This window comes from Octopus bimaculoides, chromosome 26 (assembly GCF_046866305.1).
Source record: "Octopus bimaculoides isolate indiv1 chromosome 26, ASM4686630v1, whole genome shotgun sequence".
Classification (NCBI taxonomy): Eukaryota; Metazoa; Mollusca; class Cephalopoda; order Octopoda; family Octopodidae; genus Octopus; species Octopus bimaculoides.
Window position 1 is genome coordinate 203460 of NC_142953.1, and position 23939 is coordinate 227398.

General features: G+C 38.7%; 2 protein-coding genes and 1 non-coding gene across 15 annotated transcripts in view; all 3 read right to left on the minus strand.

Annotated features, from left to right (window-relative positions):
- The window catches only part of LOC106882118 (uncharacterized), an 87799-nt gene extending 85878 nt beyond the window's left edge, over window positions 1–1921 (minus strand). For 2 of the 9 annotated variants that reach the window (XM_089342892.1, XM_089342889.1), the window contains exon 1: window positions 1086–1918. In XM_089342892.1, the coding sequence (XP_089199018.1) occupies window positions 1086–1101 (16 nt within the window). In that variant the 5' untranslated portion in view covers window positions 1102–1918. Of the gene's footprint in view, window positions 1–1085 lie in introns of all 9 variants that reach the window. The other 7 variants (XM_089342896.1, XM_089342894.1, XM_089342884.1 and 4 more) reach the window with 6 other exon arrangements.
- Window positions 1922–9172: 7251 nt separating this feature from the next.
- The window catches only part of LOC106882116 (uncharacterized), a 34773-nt gene continuing 20006 nt past the window's right edge, over window positions 9173–23939 (minus strand). For 2 of the 5 annotated variants that reach the window (XM_089342972.1, XM_089342974.1), the window contains 14 exons: window positions 22813–22994; window positions 21595–21733; window positions 20626–20761; window positions 19544–19627; window positions 19150–19299; window positions 18818–18996; window positions 17934–18156; window positions 16284–16987; window positions 14955–15553; window positions 13774–14607; window positions 12796–12981; window positions 11834–12632; window positions 10705–11017; window positions 9173–9699 (listed from right to left, as the gene is read on the minus strand). In XM_089342972.1, the coding sequence (XP_089199098.1) occupies window positions 9495–9699; window positions 10705–11017; window positions 11834–12632; window positions 12796–12981; window positions 13774–14607; window positions 14955–15553; window positions 16284–16987; window positions 17934–18156; window positions 18818–18996; window positions 19150–19299; window positions 19544–19627; window positions 20626–20761; window positions 21595–21733; window positions 22813–22994 (4733 nt within the window). In that variant the 3' untranslated portion in view covers window positions 9173–9494. Of the gene's footprint in view, window positions 9700–10704; window positions 11018–11833; window positions 12633–12795; window positions 12982–13773; window positions 14611–14954; window positions 15554–16283; window positions 16988–17933; window positions 18157–18817; window positions 18997–19149; window positions 19300–19543; window positions 19628–20625; window positions 20762–21594; window positions 21734–22812; window positions 22995–23939 lie in introns of all 5 variants that reach the window. The other 3 variants (XM_089342970.1, XM_089342973.1, XM_089342971.1) reach the window with 2 other exon arrangements.
- Window positions 23109–23195, minus strand: LOC128250940 (Z30 small nucleolar RNA). Its single transcript, XR_008266882.1, has one exon. It is a non-coding gene; the product is annotated as a Z30 small nucleolar RNA (small nucleolar RNA).

Consider the following 23939-nt stretch of genomic DNA (forward strand, 5'->3'; position numbering starts at 1 on the left):
GCCCCCGATTCTGAACAATGTTGTGGCTTGCTATCAATAAATACTATACCAGCCAGTGCATCAAATTGCCCGAGGATATATAATATTGCTAAGACAGCCATGCTCACAAGGCTTCTGTCGATTTAGTGTCGTAGTCGAAGACTTTTGCCCAAGGTGCCAAGCAGTGGGACCGAACCTGGAACCAAGTGGTTGAGAAGTGAATTTCTTAATACGTCCTTGCGTTAGAAAAGTTCAGTTTAGGATATATTGACTGATTTTCGATTTCTCTCCATATCACTCGACCTGCTAAACACTCACCAAAATCTCCCTCAAACCCTCTCTCTCTCTCACACATTGTATCGGCATCTCTCTCTCTCCATCTCTCTACCCCTCTCTCAATCACACATACACAGTCTCTACTCTTGTCTTCCACTATCTCTCTCTCTCTACCACACACATACAGTTTCCAGCGTTACTACACACACACATATAAATATTACTCACACATTATATAGACATTACACATACTTTAAACATTTCCTTTTTGCTGAGGTAAAGTTTCATTACGGATACAAAATCGAACAAGTATAAAACACACACAGAGTACACGAATGTAATACACACAAGAGTTTTATGTAGACACTATACATACACGTCATACACAACAGATTACTTTCTTTTTATTGACACTAACCAGTTTCATATATATATATAAATTCTATACACACGCATATATACATACGCACTAAGTTTATGTATATATATACATAGACACACACGCGTGCAGTAGTAAGTCAACACAGAAGCGCTTTCTCAGTAATTTTGTAACCAAGTCGCACCTGATGGCCATCTCCACCCCAACAACAGCAAATTATAATTAATCAAAACAACAACAGGAGAGGGGAGGAAACATTTTGAAGAAAAAGTATATGTAGACAGACAAATAGATAGATAGATAGATAGATGCATACATACATACAGACAGGTAGATAGATACACACATACAGACAGAGAGCTAGATAGATAGAGCGATAGATAGATACACATACAGACAGGTAGACAGGTAGATAGATAGATAGATAGATATGATATGATATATTATTTACCTTCTATCTTATCCATTTGGTCTGCATCTAATTAAAGTTTTTGTATCCACTGAAGTAATTTAGTCCTTAATTGAGTTTATGAACTGTTAATGAATTGCCGTTGTTAGAGACAGGAACACTGAGATCAACATGTATGTATACATATATATGCATACATACACACATGTATGATGCATATTATATACACACACGGATATAGATTTATTGTTCAACATGTAGAGTTTATCCTTCTTTTGTATTCACATGTTGTATTGAGGTCTACACCGGAATATATACATACTTATACAGGTATATATAGAGAAAATATATAGACAAGTAGGTATATGTATATATTGGCCACACACATGTATGTAGAGATATATTTACCAGTGTACATCTGTACACAGGGGTACATTACCTAGGTATACATAGACATACGTTTGTAGATATATATATATACATACATGTGTATATATACAAAGAGATATACACATGTATGTGTGTGTATTGTGTGAGAGTAGACCACATAAGGCAGGGGACACTCAAGGTACACTCGAGTGACACTCAAGAGACACTTAAGTGGCACTCAAGCCGGACAGCCAGGTACATCCAAGACACATCTTTTCGCGGTTTTTATATTTTCATTTGTTTTCTTGATTTAAATATCTTTTTTGTTGTTTCTCACTGATTTGTTTTGTTTGTCGCAGTGTCGGGCCGTTTCCTGTTGAATTGGTCGTGGGACCAAGGAATAATCCACAGGCGATAATCCCAGGTCGCGATGAGAAGAAGCTACAAGCTGGAACTAGTAGAGGAGAGAGGGAGTGAGGAGAGGTAGAGAGAAAGACTGAGTGAAAGGGTAGGAGGTAGAGAGATACAGAGAAACAGGGAGTAAGAGGGCGAGTGGTAAAGGGAAAAGAGGTAAAGAAAAACAGAGTAAAAGGGCGAGATGTATAAAGAAAGAAAGAGAGGCTATTGGAAGGAGAGAGATACATAGGTTGAATGGTAGGGGGAGTGTGGAGAAAGTGAGAGAAAAGTAAGAAGGAGGATGAGGCTGTAAAGTGATAAAGAAAATGAGAGAGGGGGAGGTAAAAGTTGTGAATTAATAGAGCGAAACAAAGAGAAATAGAGAGAGGGGAGGGAGTAAACGATAGGAAGTAGTGGGAGGGTGTAAAAGTGATAGAAACAGAGTAAAAGAGGGAGGGAAGGCAATATTCGAGAGGCAGGGTAATAGTAGATAGACAAGGGTATGAGGTGTGGTGAGAGAAGAGAAGTAGGAAGGAGAATGAAAGAGAGTGAACGGTGACTGATTGGTTAACCGTGGGAGTGGTAAGGAAGGGGCGGTAAAAGTTTGAGGAAAGTTGGTGTGTTTATGTTTATGATTGGCTTTGTGTGTGTGTTGCACAATAACAAATAGTTTGTGCGTGTGTGATTGTGTGTGTGTGTGTTGCAATGGTCGTTTTACTAAAGTTCGTGGACATTGTCTGCTTTATCTATCTCTCTCTCTATATATATATATTCATGTATGTATATATGCAAGTATTTATGTGTCTACTCTTACTCTATACACACACACATACATGTGTATGTAGGTGTATATATATATATATATATATATATATATATATATATACATATATATGCGTGCGCACACACACATACACAGTTGAAGCCACTCATTGTGATCGCTTCGGAATAAAGACTTCTATATAAAAATAACCGGCAGATAAATTAAAAAAACAAAAATATCCCGAACCACGAATTTTGATAACATTGTCTGAGATTATAATATCCTGCTTTCATTCTATAATATATACCTGTGTCTACATATATTATATATAAACATACATACATGTATATCATCATCGTGTAGCGTCCGTCTTCCATGCATGCATAAAGGTTGGACTGTTAACAGAAGCCAGCTACTGTGTCTGTTTTGGCAGGGTTTTTACGGCTGGATACCCTTCCTAACACCAGCCACTCTGCACTGTGGGCTCATGGACTCAGTGATTTATATACATACATATATATATATATATGGTGGTTGCCTACTCCTTATGCTGAGTCTAACCACCTCCTGTACCTACACCTTAGCAACATCATGGCATCTGGTGTGGCTTTTTAAACCAGACAATGTTCTGAAAAGACACCCACATAGATTGCACCTCCGATTTGGACCACCAAGAGCCACAGATAAGTTCTGCTCTTTGTGGATCTTAAAATGCATATATATATATCACATATACATACATGCCACCATCACCAGAGCTTTTTATGTGGCACCATTACCAGTGCCTTTCACATGGCATCAACACTCTTTAATTCATCAATGTGTTGGCCCAAGAATAATACTGAAAGCAGCAGGCAGAGCTAGAACACAAATCCTTGACTTTTACAGCTGGTATCATATAACATTGGCTCATCCCACTGAGTCAACCAGAAAATGACATGCAATTAACATAGGGAAGTAATAAAAGAAAAAGGGGCCCCGGTTGAGGAAAGGGAGGCTATGAAAGGGGTTGGCCCTGTTAAGTGGTGAATATATTTCCCCAGATGATCAGATAACATTCAACCTGATCAGATAATCCAACTGAGAAATACAAATTAATGCTGTTTACAGTTTTGCACCTCTTTTGCTTGATGAATATTGAGATTATTTCTTTAATTAGCAGATGAAAATTTTAACTGCCATTTTAACTTGATCAGAACAGCTCCCTTCAAGTTGACTGGGGCTCACTTCCCTATCTATCTCTCTCTCCCTTCCGCTGTCTAATTACTTGATATATTTATCTACACATACACATGCATACAAATACATATATATACATACATAAAATATATGCACACACATCTACATGAACAGACACTAAAATGCAATATGCCTAAACACTTAAAACAATAAAATATCAAAATTACAGAATCTATCCACTAATTACTCAAAAATCAGTTAATTACAGAGTAATTTCATGAGTGTGCAATTAACCAGAGTCAATTAGTCTTGTATTGTATTACAGTATCACCAGTTAAAGAAATATATACCATTCGATATATTTACGGTCTTCTTTCAATCTCATCTGATATCCTAACATATTTATTATATTTAAATATATTAATGTCACCAAATATTTCGTATATTATTGTAGAGATATCTAGTAATATTATCTGCTACCCAAATAGGTTATTGTATGCAAATATATTGATATCACCTGATATCGTAGAATGACAAAAAGTGTTGCTCCCTTCATTATTTCAAAAATAGTTTTTAATTTGCCTCGTCATTTGATGGCTGCAGGCGTTGCTTATGTTTAACTGAGAAGTTGACCCAAAGAAAGTCAGGTGAAGGAAGCCTGTAATTAGACCAAACACAAAAGGACCACCACCACCACTTCTGTCATTCTCTTCCACCTCATGTCACCAAAATATGGAAAACAGGAGAACCACAATACCATTTACCATCACCGCTATCATTAGTAACAATGACATCAACAACAAGGAACAAACACTGAAGAATGTGCTGCGGAGTTCCAAAATGAGGAAGAAAAAAAAAGATGGGATGGTCATGGTTGGAATATCTTTCATTCTCATACCCCACACCCACCACAATATAATCTGGGGATAAGCAACAATTACTAAAAAAAAAAAACATTGACCAAGAAACCACAATGTAGTCGCTTGATTCACTAAAAATAACAGCCAAAATTCTTTTGAATTCCATATTGGCTGTCTTTGATAAAAAGAAGACATTGGATCATGTAGTCCTAGATACATTGTGCTTGGTAAAGAAAAAAAACACTCCTAAATGGTTTGAATACCTTAAATGATTAGCTTTGCTTGACCTGGGGTTAAACAACAAAAGGTGGGAACAATTGACAAAAGGTAAAAAAAAAAGGGGACAGCAAGGGGGGAGGGCAGAAAGAAGGTAATTGCTGTCATTTTTTTTGTATTTTGTTTCCCTGAATAAAAACACCAAAAGATGTTTTGTCTTAAGATTTTGTGACCATTTCTGTGAGTCATGTCTCGTGACTTGTGTGGAGGGACAAGGGGGGGGGGAGTAGGTAAGTGAGGATGTGTGTGGTGGGCCTTTATGAGGATGTGTTTAGGTGTGTTTGTGGAGGTGGGTGTCACGTGATGAGACTGTAAACCTCTTATTTAAACCATCACCAGATTGTTGACTGGAGGAGTTTTGATCAGGAACAGAAAGGGAGGAGAAGGAAAGTATAGTATGGTGGTGGTGGTGGTGTGTGAGCAAGGTTCTAGCACAATATTGCAATGTAGGCAATAATTGTTGTGTAGAGGAGCTAGCAGACTCGTTAGCACACGTTGGGCAAAATGCTTAATGACATTTCAACTGTCATGCTCTGAGTTCAAATTTTGCTGAGGTCAACTTTTGTCCTTCAATCTTTCAGGGTCATGAAATAAGCACCAGTTGCACATCTAATCAACTAGACCCCTACCCTGAAATTAATGGATAGAGGAGAAATGCTGTTGGCTGTGTCAGCAGTGGTGATGATGAAGGGGAGCAGAAAACGGGGGGTGGGGTCGAGGGGCAGTATAAATTCCTCCACGTCTCTGCTAAAGTGTTTGTATACAGTGAAGGCTGTCAAGAATTAGTGACCAACATCAAGAGAAAGCATCTTGTAAGAGTCCCACACATTCACCAACCACTCAAGCAATATGTCTCCATGCTTTGGCATCAAGGCAACTCTTTTATCTCCCTCTTGCATCTGTAAATACTCTCTTTCTCCAGTTCTAGTCTACAACCAGAGAACAGCTTTGATAGGTGGTATGTGTGTATATATATATATACACACACAGATTAAAATGTAATTTAATACATGAACTACAGTGTATAATTCAATAAATGGCTAATATTTTCATGTCCATGCTTTTCACTTTCACAGACACACACATTACATATCATTGCTATTATGCAAAAGTATCGTAAGTCCAAAACATTGCTTTTTTTCAGAAAGGGATAGAATTGTTTCACCATTCCATTTCTTTTTACATTAGCAACAGTTTCAGCTTAACAATGAATACTTTGTTGGATGTATAAAATCCTAACTGCATGCATGTGTGATATTTTCAGTCAGAAATATTTTTGCAAAACTGTCGTATGTGGGACTTACTACACTTTTGCAAAATGCTAAACCGTTCAACTACAATTTGACAATTTTCATACCTTGGCATCTGAAGCAGCTGGAAATACGATAGTTTGACCAAAAGAACTGGCTATTGCAAGCTAAATAAAATATTGCAAAAAATGCATTTGGCCAAATTTGGACATACGATACTTTAACATAATAGCAATGATATATAATGTGTGTGTGTGTGTTGTTTGTCTTGACATCATGCAGTAGTTACAAAACATACTGAAAGCTGGTTTCAAGAGACTGGACTTCATGGAAGAGGGTATGAAAAAATGCAAGAAATGGCAGGAAACTGTGCTGAAGACAAAAACAAGGCAGAGTTTATATATATATATATATATATATATATATATATATATATATATATATATATATATATATATATATATATATATATATATATATATATATATATATATATACATGCACACACATATACGTACACACAAATACATATAAAGATATAAACACAAATACATGTAAGACATAAGTGACAGTGACATAACAGTTTCAACTGAAAGCAGGCTCCCCAATGACTGAAGAGCCTGTCTGGTGTGAAACTAAGCTAGTCACTTACTTTTAAAATTTATTTAACACTACCAAAGGGAGTTTTCTTTCAGTGACTGTAGTTTTATATATTTACATAAAAGGATAAAAAGTGTCTACAATATATATATATAAAAACACCAAAATACATACATATATATACACAAACTACATAATTACCAGTATACATTTTTCTAATATATATATATACACACACACACACATACACAACATAGATATACTGGAATCAGAGTGTTTCAGTCTTGAGGCCCCCTCTATTTACATTTATAAAATGGGACAGCTTGGGGATTGAACCCAAGCCCAGCAGGTCCTTTATTTACACCTTATACATACATCACAAAGGTGGTTTGATATAAATCTGGTGCTAGTCCAGTTTCATACAACACACAACTGTTTCTCTTTTTCCATCAAACCAATTCCATCTTTTACGATTCCTTTCCGTGTTGGCCACACAAAACAGTTGCTCATCATATTTGAGTTTTACGTCCATCCTTTCTTTATTTGAAAATCTTTCCCAACTGTGGTAAGAAGTTTGCCTTCCAACCACATGGTTCCAGGTTCAGTTCTGCTGCATGGCACACTTTTGAGTGGATCTGGTAGATGAAAACTAAAAGCAATTAGTGCTATATATATATATATATATATATATATATATATATATATATATATATAAAATCGATTTCCCCAGAGAAACAACCAGCCAATCTATTCATATATTCAACAATTACAGTAGATAAAGAAAACTGGAGCAACTAATTTTCCTACAGTAGATGTTAACACTTCATTTTTAAATATCAGGGGCCCAGGATCTGTCTGCACAAGATCAAGAGAGGATTTATACAACTTACACACAGCACCCTTACAAACAGGGCTAGTTTAGCTGTTTAACAAAAAATAACAACCTTAACTGATTTTCAAATCTCATCAGAGGGTTCTCCATCAATTTGACCAATTACAAAGAAACAAGTAACTAATCTCTTTGTATACTCAACAATTCCAGGAACTACAGAAGATTGGAATCACTAATTTGCAGCAAATCCAAGTGAAAACCAATTTTCCAAAAGTGGAAATGATAAATGGTAATTTCTAGAATACTGAAATAAGTATGAAGCATTTATAAAACAGGATCTAAAGACAGGAATATTTCTCAGAAACATATTTCCCACTGTTGGGATGTTTTAAAACTAAACGAAATCAGTGAAATCCCTTCTTAAAAATTAAATATTGTAGAAGTAAAATTCTGAGCCATTTTAGGGAGAATTTTCAATTTGTGATGTTTTTTTGCTCGTTTGAGATTTTCAGATTTCAGTATTTTGGATAAAGAATTATCTTATACTATGTACATGTGCATGTGAGTTTGTATGTGTGTATATACATACACAGACACACACACTTATATACATTAACACTGAAGTAAAATAATTTTAAAAAATTATATACACATAACACACAGGTGCGTGTATATATAAACATGTGCAACATTGTTTAGTGTTAGGGGAACAAAACAACTAAACACAATCTCTGTCCAATACATGATAAGCTGGTCTACATACGAGAATCAAGCTTCCCTTGTATCAGCCATCAAAGTTAAATATACAGAGAAGAGCACTAAAATTCTGAAGGCCCTCCAGGGTCAGACAGACTTTGGTCTGCAGGAAACTAAAGACCAAGAGCATAAAACCTCCCTGCAGTTTCCAGCAGACCGAAATGACAACCAATGAAACAAGACTTTCAATCAAACACTTAAAACATCAAATGCACAAACATGTCCATATAAGGAAATAAAAATTTTAAATCAGATTTTTCTTTACTTTAAACAAAAGTAAACTATACACATACACACACACACACAAAATATATAAATATTAGTGTACAAGTATGTGTTTATGTGTATAATTATATGTGATGTATATATATATATATATATATATGATCATATTATATACATATATAATTATAGTATATATAAATAATTATAGAATATACATATATATTTTTATATAAAATTATATATATATATATATATATATACATACATATATATATATCATCATCATCATCATCAGTTGGACTGCTTGACATGGAGCTGGTTAGCAGGGAGCTATCCAGACTCAAATGTCAAGTTCCTTCCTCTGTGATTTGAACATGAAATTCTGATGTGTGAAGCTAAAAAAAAAAAAAAAGTAAAAAGAATAAAAACAAAAGGAATTAAATACAACCAGGATCGAGTCCTGTAGTCGAGGGTCCTTTTCTCACAGGTGGGCAGAACAACTCCCTTGAACCAGAGGACAACTATCAACATAATGTATCCAGTATATTACCGGTACCATTGACATCACACGTGAAAGGCAAAGACTCCAAGCTGGATTGTAATCATCACCAACATTATTATTATTATTCTTATTATTATTATCATCATTATTTTTATTATTATTGATACAATGTGAAATTTTTACATTGACCCATGGCCACAAGGAAGTGGAGTACAGTCTGTTGTGTGTGTGTGTCTGTGACCCTCCCTCTCCCCAGTGTATGACTGGTACATTTAACAACCACATCGCTGTCATCAATCGAAGTTGTCCCTGGCAGCGAATTTCAACTCAACAACAAACAACAAGCACAATCAACCAGTCATAGAAGAACTCCTTGCATTTCATTCCCCCAGACTGGAATTTGATTGAGTCTTTTTAATTAATCAGTTAATTAATAATAGCTATCATAACTTTCGTTTTTTCACTGGGGCTGCTTTAGGCCTGAGCACCATGCCATGAAATGGCTGTTGGTTTAGAGTCCGACCAGGCGAAGGTTTTCGGGTGGTTTTTGTCTTGTTTGAGTCTGACCTTTGTGGAGCAGGTTTGGATGGGCCGGGGCTCAGAAAATTTATAGGGCTGTCGACTGGGTTCACCAAATAGGCTTTCCTTCTGAAAAATACAGAGACAAATGTGTTAGAAGGCAGAAACAATGAGAGATTGTAATCTTTAAAGTAATGTTACCCATAAAACAAAATCACGTTTCAAGCGTTTGGCAGTGAGATTATTCTGTCAGAGGTAATGCTTATTTGTTCACATTCATCATCATCATCATCATCATGGGTTGGACAGTTTGACCAGAGGTGGCAAGCTGGGGAGCTGCACCAGACTCCAGTCTGATTTAGCATGGTCTCCACAGCTGGATGCCCTTCCTAACATGCCAACCACACAAGTGCTTTTACATGTTTTGAATTAATTATGCATTACCTTAGAGCTTCAAAGATTTCAATGATGTTACTGTTCATCTTTATAATGACATTGTAGGGTAGGTGTGAGAGACAAGATCTGACCAGTTTGAACATAGAAAAATGCCTCTTTTGTTTCCTGCTAATGAAGTTGTTGAGCAACCAACAGGAGCGTGCCCATAGAAAAGACACAAAAACTCCCCTTAAATATCCTCAACTTGGCCCAGCCACCCAACAGATGTTAACTCTTTGCCATTTAAACTGACTATATTCAGGTAAAATATTCTATCAGTTTCATGTTCAAACCAGCCAGGTCTGGCCTCTCACACCTTCCCTACAATGTCATTCTAAAAATAAACAAACGCATCACTGAAATTTCAAAGCTGCGACATAATGCACGATAAATTCAAGACAATGTGAATAAATACGCGTCACATTTGACAGAGTTAATCCAAATGCTGAAAGGTTCAATCTAACTCATGTATTCTTCTTGTTTTATGTTCAAACCAACCAGATCAGGCCTCTCACACCAACCCTACAATGTTATTTTGAAAATAATTACATCATTGAAATCTCAAAGCTATGAGATAATGAATGTTTAATTCAAAACAATTTGAGTGAAAAAGTATTTCATTTGACAGAATAATCCGAAAGCTAAAGGGAAATAAAAGAAGCGTTTAAAAGACATAACATGGGTGTTGTAAGTACTGACCTTGTAGATCTAACCTTGACTGGGGTTTGCAGCTCAGCAGCCAAAGGAAGAATGTCTGACATCACTGGAATAAGTACAGATGCAGAATAAAGTTTATCTTTCTCCGGTGATTTAGAAACTGTCTCAGTTTCTTTTATTATTGTATTATTATCTGTGTCCTTCTTGTGACTCGTCTGTCGCAGACGGGTCATTGGCGTGGCCGCTGGTATCACAAAGGATCGATTCTTTGTTGATCTTTTCTGAGGTTTCTGCTGACTGCTCATCGACTCGGACGTTGTCATTGGCTCCGGCTCTATCAAGATTTTTGGTGACTCTTTAAAGAAGACAACAGAAAAAAAGCTGTAATTTATGTATAAACACTCACTCATCCCAAAATAAAAATATTTGACAGAATGTATATCTATATATATATATATATATAGATATATATATATATATATATATATATATATATATATATTCGCCATGATAGATCGCTAGCCACTACACATTCTTTATTTTCTCTCCTTGTTTCTTTCTGTGGAAGAGCGTAGGCTCGAAACGTTAAAGATTTTTTCAATTCCCGAGTGTTATACTAATACATCTGTTTGTTTTCTACACCACCTGTCTTCATCTTTTGGGTTTTTTTTGTGAATTCTCCTTATATGTATATATATATATATATATATATATACATGTTCCAGCTATGACCATCCCTTCTATTTTAAATAGATGTAGATTTACACCATCCAATGACTTTCATTTCTTAAGTGGTAGGGCATGAAATTTCATAGCAAAATAGCTGCTATTTCTAGCAGATCAAACAACCACAAACAAGTTCCTAGCCTGACTTTTAGAGGTGGCTAATCCCTTTTACTTTTACTTATCACCCATGTTTCTGTCCTGTACTACATTAGGGAGCAATAAATGACATTAGCAACCTCTTTATGGTTTCAATTGATGTAAGAGAGACAAGTTTAACAGGGATTTGTCTACGATAAACTTGGGAAGGAGAGAAAGCAGAGAAGAAACAGAGGAAATAAGAAAATACCAAAATATAAATACTAAAATTTGCAGCAACATGAAACCCACTTGAGTCAAGAAAAATGGAGATATAATGTTAAGAAAGTTGAAAAATATCTCTAATTACCTTCAGCTACAACTGGAAGAGAACTTTCAGTAAAGGATTCTGAAACAGTTTTCTGTGTTGAAATCTGTTGACTTGAACGAGTTTTACGTCCTGTGTCTGAAGTCTTCCTTCTTCTGGAAGGGGAAGGAGTGAGAAGAGACGATTCTGCCTCCTCCATTTTCGCAGAGGGTTCCAGGTCTGCAGGAATTACAGAGGTATTTCTTCGAGCAGGTTTCTCTTGGAAAAAGACTTCCATCATACTCTGTGTTTTGGACTTGATATTCACAAGGGTGGGGCTCTCCTCCATAAATGTTTTTCTTCGGGCAGATGACTGAGCAATGAAACTCTTTTGTGGAGCCGAAGGGAAACTTTTACCTGTCGGCGTTGGAGGTGGTGTCTCTAATTTGGCTTTCCTATTCAAAGTGCTGCTCCTCAAAACCCTCATGGGTAACGGACTGGAGCTTCGGTCAGCTTCCTCGTTGCTCTGTGACTGCATCTCTCCCCCAACTGATCCTGGTCCCTGAGTCACAGACTCTGCAACAACAGCAGGCGCTTTGCTGGCTCTCTTTCGTGAAGTGTGTGTAAACTCAATGTGGGGGGCAGACTGTGAGGCAGTGACAAAACTTAAGGGTTTCACTTCCTCCTCCCCTGTTGCCTTTTCGTCAACCACCTCAACTCCTCCTTTATCTTTACTCTCTACTTCCATCTGGGATGTTTCCTCTCTTACAGAAAACTTCCCATGCTCTGTCGTTTTGTTTCTGCGGGACTGAGATGCTCTTCTCTTGGAAGGGGTCTTGGTTGCTGGAAAAACAGAGGGAGCCTGAAATTAAAGAAAAGGAAACAATGAGTAAAAGAACAGAAAAGAAAAATCTGACTGCATTTTATATGAAGCAGTAACCACATTAGATGATGGCTGAATAAATAGGAGGTGGTCGCGATTGGACTACAAGAGCTCAAACAGCAATGACAGGTTAAATTCCTACCTCAATCGTAGCTGGCTGGGACAGGGTTTCGTTGACTGGAGGAAGGTCATGAGAGGTCGATTCCATCATTGGTGTAGGGGCAGGCGTGGCTGGAGCAACTTCCACCTCTGGCTGCAAGCTAGTTGTCATAGCAACACCCACTTCCTGTGTGACATTAGTTACTTCCTCTGGCACAACACTCACTTCCTATAAACATAGAGAACAACAATAAGCCATCAACAGAACCTCTAATTAGAATGCTAGAAATAGCAGCCAAATCACACACTACCATTGTTGTGCAGCAATTTGATGCCTCTACAATTACTTCTATCAAAGGCATCTCCCTCGCCCTAGTAGCAGCAGATTGTGATGCTGCTACACCAGTCACTGGGGACTACATCTTCCTCAATAACATGGTTTTAACTATGCAGGAGACTACCTTCTCCAATACTTTGAGAATCTCAGTAGCGACTCCAGATGAAGCAGGGAGATGGAGATGTAGGCATAAAGCCAAAATTTGCGGGGAGCACAAGGGCATGTAATCAACCCCAGTGCTCAATTGTTACTTAATTTATCAACCTGAAAAGGATGAAAAGCAAAGAACACCTCACTGCTATTTGAACTCAGAAATGTAAAAACATAAGAAAAGCTGCTAAGCATTTTGTCCGGTGAGATGCAGATGCTGCCCTGCCCACCAACTTAATAATCTTTTCTACTATAGAGGCTCAAGGCCTGAAGTTTTGGGAGACGAGGCCAGTTGATTAGATTGACCCAAGTGTATGACTGGTACCTATTCACCACCACCACCCCAAGAATGAAAGGCAAACTCAACTTTGCCAGAACATAAATCCAGACGAAATGCCACAAAGCTTGTTGTCCAGTGTGCTAACGATGTGGTCAGATTGCTGCCTTAATTAAACATAATAATAATAATAATAATAATAATAATAATAATAATAATAATACACAGCAAAAAAGAAGAGAGATCAGAAGTCTTACCATTGTTTCAGCTTCCATTGTGGTTTCCTGCCTTGTTGCTGTTGCTGGGGCTGACATACAAGAAGTGTCTGACAAAGAAAAGGAAGTGAGGTTTTCAGACGAAGAGGCAGACGTCACATGACCATCGTCTTCCTCTTTGTTAGTCAGCTGCTGCTCCTCAATATGCAAAACTTTCATCTCTGCGTCTTCTTCATTCTCAGAATCCAGTGGGGTCGATGGGGCAGCAGCAGCAGGGGCCACTGGTATCACGTCTGTGGCTGTTTGCTCTGCAACATTGCCTTCATTAACCCCGTCATTGGGGTCCTTGCTGTCTGCAACCCCGATCTGGCTCCCTGTGTCTGTCCTGGCTGCAGTTGCCATTGCAACGTACTCAGCCTCACTACCAGCATCTTCATCTTCCTGCACCGCCAACAGTTTACCCATTTCTGTTTCTTCCACCCTTATACCAACTTCCTCCTGCACTGAACTTGCTTTACTAGAGTCATCTCTCTCCTCCTCCTCCTCCTCCTCTTCCCCCTCTTGTTGCTCCTCCTCCTGCTCCTCCACATGTTCCACTTTAACAAATCCACCATCCTCTTCCACCTCCTCCTCTTCCCCCACTACTTCTGCCCCCTCCTCTTCCCCCACTACTTCTGCCTCCTCCTCTTCTTCCACTTCTGCCTCTTCCTCTTCCTCCACCACTTCTGCCTCCTCCTCTTCCTCCAACACTTCTGCCTCCTCTTCTTCCTCCACCTCCTCCTCCTCCTCATCATCAATCAGTATTTGTTCTGCAGGTGTCTCCTCTATCTTCTTCGTCGTCGTCATCGAATGGTAATAACTTGATGACAAGGTAGGCTGCTGAAAAAAAAAAGAAAAAAATTTTAAATCCCTAAAAAAATATTTAAATAAACAAAAAAAAACAATTACAACAACAGCAAACAACAGAAAGTGACTTGAAATCCTTCCATCATCAAAGATGATGATGAAAAATATAAGATTTTTTTTAAAAGATGGAATGGATATGGAAGTCCAACCGAGTAAAAAGGAATCAGAGAGGTTCATGGGTAAAGAAATGGTTGAGAAGTACTGATCTAACTCATACTAGCAAGGGAAAACAGACATAAGAAAAAAAACAAAGTAAAAACAATAAAAAGAATGAAAAACAAAAAAACAGTGGATGGAGGAATGAAAAGATGTTTTACCTGTTGTGGCCCAGAGAGGGGACAAATCTCCAGGATATCATTGGATTCTTCTGGTTCAAAGAAATGGTCACCTTTCACCCGGTTGGCCTGTTGTCTTCCCTCTGTGAAGTCATAACTGTAGTCGACCTCCTCGTCTTGGTCGTCTGTCAAGTCCACAATAGGTGGAGGCGGGGGTGCAGCGGGGGAGATAACTTTGGTGGTGTGGGAGGTGGACGACGCCAGTAAGTGGGACGCGTGCTTGAGCAGGATGTTCGCCATGGAGTCCTCGTGGTGGTATTCATCCACGTCATCGTCAATCTGGTAACAACCAGCAGCAGCGTCATCATTAGTAGCAGAAGCAGTGACAGTGGTAGTAGGAGGAGGAGTAGTAGCAGGAAGAGTAGGAATAGCAGTGGTGATGGTGGTCATGGTAGATGTAGGTAAAGACTCCCTTTGGAGCGGTGGTGGTGGTTCGCTGTCTCTCACTGCCTCTGTGACATCTGTGTCTGGTTCCACAGACTCCATAGCTACATTTACATCATCCTCCTCCTCCTCCTCCTCCGTGTCGACCTCAATGTGAAGTCTTTTGCTTGTGTGGGTCACTGCATCATGAGATCTCTCTGAAAATGAAACAAAAACATTGGGTTCACATCACATAAAACGTGTGCATTGTGTGTGTGTGCGTGCGTGTGGTGTTTAGCCCCTGGACAGTTCTAAATGAGCTAATGAGGGAAAGCAGTCCAGCCATAGCAATCACCCCACTTCATTCCTAGGTACAGTGAATCCACAACCACACACTTATATATGTCCCTTTTTTTTTTTATTTCCCTTCCCCAAGAGTATGATCTGACTGCTATTTCTAACAAGGTGAACAACAACAGAGAGAAACACTGTGGAGATGGGGAAGGAAAAGAAATGAGGATGTGGAGAAGCCGGTGCCACTTAAAAAGCACCCATGCAAGGGCTGTGTTGACACACCTGTGCCAGTGCTGTGTAGGTGCACCTGTACGGATGGCACGCAAAAAAAGCACCCAGCAATAGAAACCATGCCAAAACAAACAGTTGGAATCTGGACAGCTCCCTGCTAGCCAGCTTCATGTCAAACTGTCCAACCCATGCCAGCATGGAAAGTGGACTTTAAACAATGAGGATGAAGGCCAGCAATTTCAGGGGAGGTGGATAGTTGATTACATCAACCCCAGGGCTCAACTGGTACCTAAAAGACAAAATGCCGCTAAGCATTTTGCCTGGCATTCTGATAATTCTGCAAGCTTGCCGCCTTGTAAATGGTCAATATTAACGAATACATTTCAAGTTTTGTTTCACTGAGAAGAAGGCAAAGTTACTTACCATGAACAGAATCTGGAAATGCAAAAACGATGTCACTGTCGACCCTGAGAGTGTGTGTATGCATGTCAGAGCGATCGAGCACATCATCAGAGTCGGTTGTGTAGGACACCTGATCGTTATCCACCTGTTCAGATGATACTGTTGAAGCCAATGAGCCTGTTTGGCTCTCCATTGGTGCCATTGGCTCTTTACCAAAAGCTTGGTAGCTGCTGGTTAATTCTTCACCAAATTCCCGTCGACCAGAGATGGGTTGCTGCCATTGTTGTTGTTGTTGTTGTGTCAGATCCTCACTGTTGTCAGAATCATCAACTTGCATCTCACGATCCTCTTCCTCCTCCTCATAATCATAATCATCATCATCATCATCATCCTCCTCCTCCCCTTCCTCTTCTTCCTGTTTCTTCACCTTCCTGACTTCAGCTAAAACTCGTGCCACTTCTGCCGCCACCACCTTCTCAGCAGCCCGCTTTCTGTCATCATCATCATCATCGTCGTAGTCGTCATCAACATGCATTTTGCGCCTGTGTTCTTCCTCGTAGTCGTCACCTTCCTCTTCTTCAATGAAAGAACCAGTGTCCTCCTCCTCCTCCTCTTCCTCTTCTTCCTCTCCCACACCATCTGTGTCCATCTCTGTCACCTCTCGACCACCTTCAACGTTGTTATTGTCCAGCAAAGCCAATATGTTGTCCATCACCTGATGTCGACTGAAACGAGAAAGATTAGATATTGTAGACATGACAGTGGTGCTCCAGCATGGCCAGGACTGCAATGGTTCAAACAAGAATAGTAGTTTGAATTAGACAGCACAAGCAAGACCATGCTGTAGCACATTCACACACAGAACAAAGACTGTGCTGGAGTGAAAGTAAACAGACCATCCACCAGTTTCACAAATGCATAGTTATTTGAACTGAATGACCTACTAGGGCTGAGTATACCACAGACGTGTCGTCTTATAGTAAAGGCTGACCGTTTGAATTGAGCATGAGCTGTACATTAGCTCTCACTCACCTCCATCAAATCGACATTGTCTGAACAGGTGCACAAGTCTACCACGTATCAGGTGTCAAAGTGATCGCAGAGCAATGTGAGATGATATGTTTTACTCAAGAACACAACGCATCAACTGGTCTAGGAATTGAAACCAGAATCTTGCTATCAGGAGTGCAACACCTTAACCATTAGGCCATGCGCCCTCGTAAAAAGAATAAGAATAATATGTGCATCTCTGATCATGAGCAGAAGCAGTGGGGGAATTCTTTGGAGTTTGGATAATTCACCTCGGGAAACATGGATGTTTCATTCATTATTCCTTATTCAGGGACCTTTTGAAGGGGATGGGCTAATTGACTTAAAGAAAATTCTAACAGGGCCCCACCTGCAAGGTCATGCACTGTTTATCTTGATATGAGATCATCAGGTCATGCACAAATGGTTATGAATGCATGTGCCTGGTGTACCCTTATCAGACGGGTAGTCATGATGGGTAGAATGGGCTTTGTATATTCATACCTCAGTGTCACTTGATGGAATGCACTGTTCTCTCACTCGATAACAATAATAATAATAATAATAATAATAATAATAATAATAATAATAATAAAGATAACTGGAAGTGGATTTATTTTGTTGTGAAATAAATATAATTACTCAGCAGCAGATATTTCTGTTCTGGGGGCCGTCTTTGATAACAATGCTGACATTGATGTATAAGAACCGTTGGAAGAATTTGGAGATAAATTTCTGGAAGCTGGCTCAGCAAATCGAAGGGACTTGCTGGTCCTCTTAGTTGATGTTGCAGTTGGTGTTGACAGTAAAGAGTTGTTTGCAGCCGATCGAGAGGAACGCCCTGAATTTCGCAGACCAGGAGAATCTAAAACAAAAAAAAAGGAAAAACAAACGGAAAATGTTGGTTGACATCCAATGTGGAACCAGATTTATATAGATGATGGACAAGAAATACCTGAAGCCATCTGAATTCAAATGCAACTTAGGTTTCAATTTTTTCAAACCCACCATATTCTGAAGTTCTTAACCATATCACACAAGGTTCCCAGCAGGCAAAACTTCAATGCAATCTCTATTAGATTCCCATTAACCATTTCAAGCTGGAACTTTTTCTCAAATCGGTAATGGTGTCGGGCTTGTATGCATGTGAGCCATTTGAGTTGTCATTATAGTGTCATACACTCCGATCATACGTCTGGCACTACATACCTACCAGAAAGACTGGAGTGGTACTACACAGCCATCACATAGAATGGGAATTTTGAAGATATGGGTTATAAGATTTTTGACTGGTACAAATATGTATCAGCCAGGCCGAAAGGGTTAAAGCGATAATGATCGACACACAAAGATACAGTATATCTAGGAGTACATTAATCAATGTGCCCTTTCTTTTCTCTTAAGTCAAAAGAGTGGTTAGGGGAGGACCTAGTTGCTATTTCTAGCATGTCACAAGATCACATAAGAGACTCGAGGATTGAAGACATAACAGAAATGTGAGGTGGAAGAAAAAAGAAGGAACTGACCTTTGTCCATCGACATCGACATATTGAAGCTGGGTGACCTTGCAGACATTTGCCGCACTTTCAATATGGACTGTGGAGTCGGGCGAGGACTGGTCATTTTGGAGTGCAGTGTACTCTTCCTCTGGATGACAGGAGTCTGAAGGACAGACAGGGCTTCAGCACTCACGTATTTCGTTTTCCTACAATAAATGATACAGGAACATAACATACATACACACATATAAATAAATAGATACACATTACATATATACATATATGTTTCTATATGTATATATGTGGTGATCTGCTGTACTTGAGAAGATGCATCAAGCCAAGTCTAGCCTCACACCTACCGTCTTGCAGGTTGTTCGAAGTAAGCAAAATGTTCATCTTGAGCCGAAGCATATCTCTGAGACAACAGAATACTTTTACGGTTGGACAGAGATTGTGAGGAAGTGGTGTCTTTCATCAGGCTTTTCTCTGAAGTGAATCGGGAAAAATTTCTGAAAAAGAATTCAACATCATCATCATTGTTATAATGTTATTACTACTATTAATACTACCATCATCATTTAACGACTATAATCATACGACTGTCTGACCAAGATTGATCTCGGGTTAACCGAGAAGCACAACAACAACATCTAGACAATATAATAAATATTGTGGGGAGGGGTAAACCCACAGAGATGTAAACAAAATAAATCAGAAAACATAGATTGAAATATAGAAATTAGGAATACATACGGTAATGCAGTCTTTTGAGGTGTGAATGGTGCTGAAATGAAAGGTACAGCAATGTTCTGGAATGATTCTTCACCAAAAGACCTGCTGGAAAAAAAAAAAAAAAAGAGATGGAAAAATTCCAAAATATACAGAGAAGTCAAACTTAAAAGTCTTAACTTCTGTAGAATTTTTGAAGTAATAGGAATAAGGAATTGAGTTGAGGGCACGAAAAGAGTATGGAGCTGGTGACCGAAAACTGTCTTGTAGTATTGTCTAAGACACCGAAGCTGGGTGGTACTGGAAGACTGAAATGTGAAGAATTTTACAAAACTGGCACACCATTGGATTTGACAACAAATGTTCCAGTTGATCCAATCAGCAGAAGAGCCTGCTTATGATATTAACATGTAAGTGGCTGAGAGCCAAACCTTAGGCATGTGTGTGTGTGTGTGTGTGTGTGTGTGTGTGCATGTGTGTGTGTGTATAATATGAAAGCATATGGTTTAGTGGCTAGGAATATTTGGCTCATGATTGCAAGGTTGTGAATTCGATTCCCAGCGCCACACTGTGTTCTTGAGCAAGACTATTCCACTCAGCTGGCAAAAATGAGTTGTACCTGTAATTCAAAGGGGGCCAGCTTTGTCCCATTCTGTATCAATCAGGATCTCCCTGAGAATTACGTTAAATGTACGCGTGTCTGTGGAGTTCTCAGCCACTTGCACATTAATTTCACAAGCAGGCTGTTCTTATAATCAGATCAACAGGAAAACTAGTCATCGGTTGTACCAGTTTTGTCATTTTATACAATTAAGTTCCTTTAAGGCAGATGTGTGTGTGTGTGTAAGTGTGAAATCATTATTATTTTCTGCCCATCATCCATGCTAGCATCAGTTACTAAGTTGAAAAGAACTCATACAGCCACACACATACATACCGGTATATATCTATCAGAACAAAAGCATAAACAAGTCAGTTTACAATGTACATACACACACAAACTCTTGTTAAACTGTGAAAGTGTTCAGAGAGAAATAAAGGTGTTGAGCCATGTTGCGTGAATAGAGATGTAAAAAACAAAAAAAATGTGAAGAGGGAACAGTCACCTGTCATTAGCAGAGTTGTTTAATCGCTCAACTTCATCCATCTTCTCCATTATTGCCAAGATCAGGGTTGACTGCGATATTACCCTAGGACCAGTGGACTTGGTCACTACTGTGGACAGAGGCCTTGGACGCGTCACTGAGTAAAACAAGCAAATAAAACAAACATCAAAAGTCTACCATTATTAAACGCATCATACATTCTATAAATATGAGAAGAAACAGCAGACACACATTAACCCCTATTGTGCTGTGTTGCTGCTCTGGCAGGAATAGCCTAAACATAATCTCAACCGGATTCCTGTAAAAGCAGGAATCTGAATAACATGCAGAGAAAAAGATCAGATAATAAAAGTAGACAACTGATCCACATTGCAGCTTCGTAGTGAAGAGTGTAAGCCTGCCATAGTTGTTGTTGTTGCTTATGTTTTTAATTGTAAAAAAAAAACAAAAGGATTTTGTAATGAAACGGATGACGAACCCAGCACTTCATCTGGTAAACGAGAAAGGCCTAGACTTTTTACAGTTGAGGAAAGTATTGATGATATTTAAACCTTGCACAAAGAGTTTACCCTTATACAAACGATGAGAGTGACTCGGACAGTCAAACTGGTGAGAGTCTACCATAAAATATGGTAAGTTGAAAGAAAGACCAATTATTGTTGTTATTCTCCAGAAATTTTAGTGATTCTGTTCATTAGCTTGCCTGAAACTGTAACTCTTGAGCTGATTTTGTGCTTTAGAATGATTAAGTCAATTTAAGTGGAGATTTTATTGAAGTCTAAAGTAATACATTTTTAACTATGGTGCCTTATGGGTGTCAATAATTGAGCCATAACAAGGCTGCACCCAACACCCCTTCATATAAATGTGTGGAGGGAGAGAGAAAGAAGGGTAAAGAGAGTGAAAGCAAATCACAACATCAACGAGGAATATGACAAGAGAGGGATTGAAAACTAAAAGTCTCCTCACCACGATTGATTCTCTTCTTTGGTATTAAGTTCGATTCATGAAGATACTGGTGCTGGATCTCTGGCAGCAGTTTCAGGCAATTTCTAACAATAATGTTACGAGTTGATGTCATATTCTTCTCCCTTTCCGACATTGATGACTGAACAAAGGGAGACGAGACAGGTGTGCATGAAATGGCAGAGGATGGGGAAATGCTTGACAAAGTTTCAAATCAAAGTAAATATTTATCAAGATTGGGGCATAGAAACAACTTCAGATTTAATTAAATAAAAAAAATAAATAAATGAACTTTCAAAAAACAACAAACAAAAGAAGTGGGAAAGTTTCAGAAAGGGCAAAAACAATAAAATTACATTAAGGGAAATTTTTTTTTTTTTTGATCTTCAGCTACAGTAAAAACAATTTTACATTAATCTAAAGGATCACTCCATACTTTTACAAGAAATTGACAGGGACTTCAAAGTTTCAGCTAGTATTTTGGTATCGTGTGTGTGTGTGTAAGAAAAAAAAGAAAATGGAGATTGGGAAGTTAATAATAAACAATTATTAACTTGCCAATCTCCATTTTCTTTTTCTTCTTTTAAATGAATATAAACTATGTTTATATATATATATAAAATTATATATCAATTCCCCCAAAACACTAGGTATTGAACCAGCATTTCCTTGGATGAAACCATCCCTCCATGTGGTGAACAACTTCTAATCGAATTTAATATACAATACACACACACAGAGATCAGAACAGGTGCATGCATTGTTGTAATGTTTTTCTGCATTTACCATTTATCAGCATATTCCTGGGTCCTCCCAGGTGACCTGTCCAGCAAAGTCCAACTCAGTCCCCGTCTCTATGAAATACTTCCTCATCTACTGAGACCATGTGGCATGTGGTCAACCAACACAAGCCACTGACCCTGTCGAATCCTCAGTGAAGAGGACACAGTAAGCAGGGTCTGACTTGGAAAATTGAGCAACATGGCCAAACTGTCTGAGCTGGGGTTCCCAAATCAGACAAGTAACAGGACACAGCCCAGTTTCTGAGTTGACTCGTTGGTTGGATATGTAATCCGATCAATGATAATCCATAATCTTGTAAAGTGTCCTAGTAACAAAACTTGTTCAGGTGGTTCCTAAAGGCCCCACATAGTGTCCAAGTCTCACAGATATGGAACAAGACAGGAAGGGACAGACACACAAACAAACAAATATACATACCATGTCTTTGGATTTCAATTTCTCATTGAGTCTTATAGCATCAACATAGCGGGCCCGTTGCAGATAATACACAACTAACGCCTCTTTGGAATTTAACTCTGGACTAGTCATTAGGTAGTTCTCCAACCACTTCTCTTCAGCCTCAGTCAGTGGCAGCTTCACTAGTTGACCCATGATTTTCCCTGATAAAATAAAGAATAATAAACTAGTATCAACTCAGTCAATCCTACCCGTGCAAGAAGTGTCAGTCTTTAACCAGAACAGGGTTCCAATCAATCAACAAAACCTGTTGTTAATTGCTCAGAGAGAAGATTAAAGCGATCATCTCCTGATCAACATCGCTTAGATGATATCAGGTCATTTAATTCTCATCATCATTGCAACACCTCACCAACCTCCACCCAACCTCATTTGCCAGGAATCTATGTAATTCAAGCCTTTAGCATTCAGATTACTCTGTCAAATGTAAGCCTCATTTATTCACATTGTTTTCAATTAATCATGGATTATCTCATAGCTTTGAGATTTCAATGATGTGATCCTTACTGGATAAGAAATTAAATAATGATATCAAATGCTTGGTTTCATAATAGCTGCACATGAAGTCTACCCCTCAACCGTGAATGACAATTAAGGCAAATGGCATCCACGTGATCTGACATGCTTGCTCTCCCAGTGAGGCATTGGTCAAATTTGTAAGCTGGAATTCTGAGCCAGAGGCAGGAGCTCGACTCTGACTGCTGGAATGATGGGGCCAAACATCAAGTAAGATCAGCATTCATGAGGAACATGGTGAACCCATTAATGGGAGCCAGTCCCATCCACCCCAGGTGAATGCCATCACAAGTACAATTAAGTATAGAAGCTTCCCATCTTATAATCAGGCAGTGTAGACAAGACTGCATTATTGAATGTCCCCTAAGGCAACAAGCTGGCAGAAACGTTAGCATGGTGAGCGAAATGCTTAGAGGTATTTCGTCTGTCTTTACGTTCTGAGTTCAAATTCTGCCGAGGTCGACTTATCCTTTCAGGGTCGATAAATTAAGTACCAGTTGTGTACTGGAGTCGATCTAATCAACTGGCCCCCTCTCCAAAAATTTTGGGCCTTATGCCTAGAGTAGAAAAGA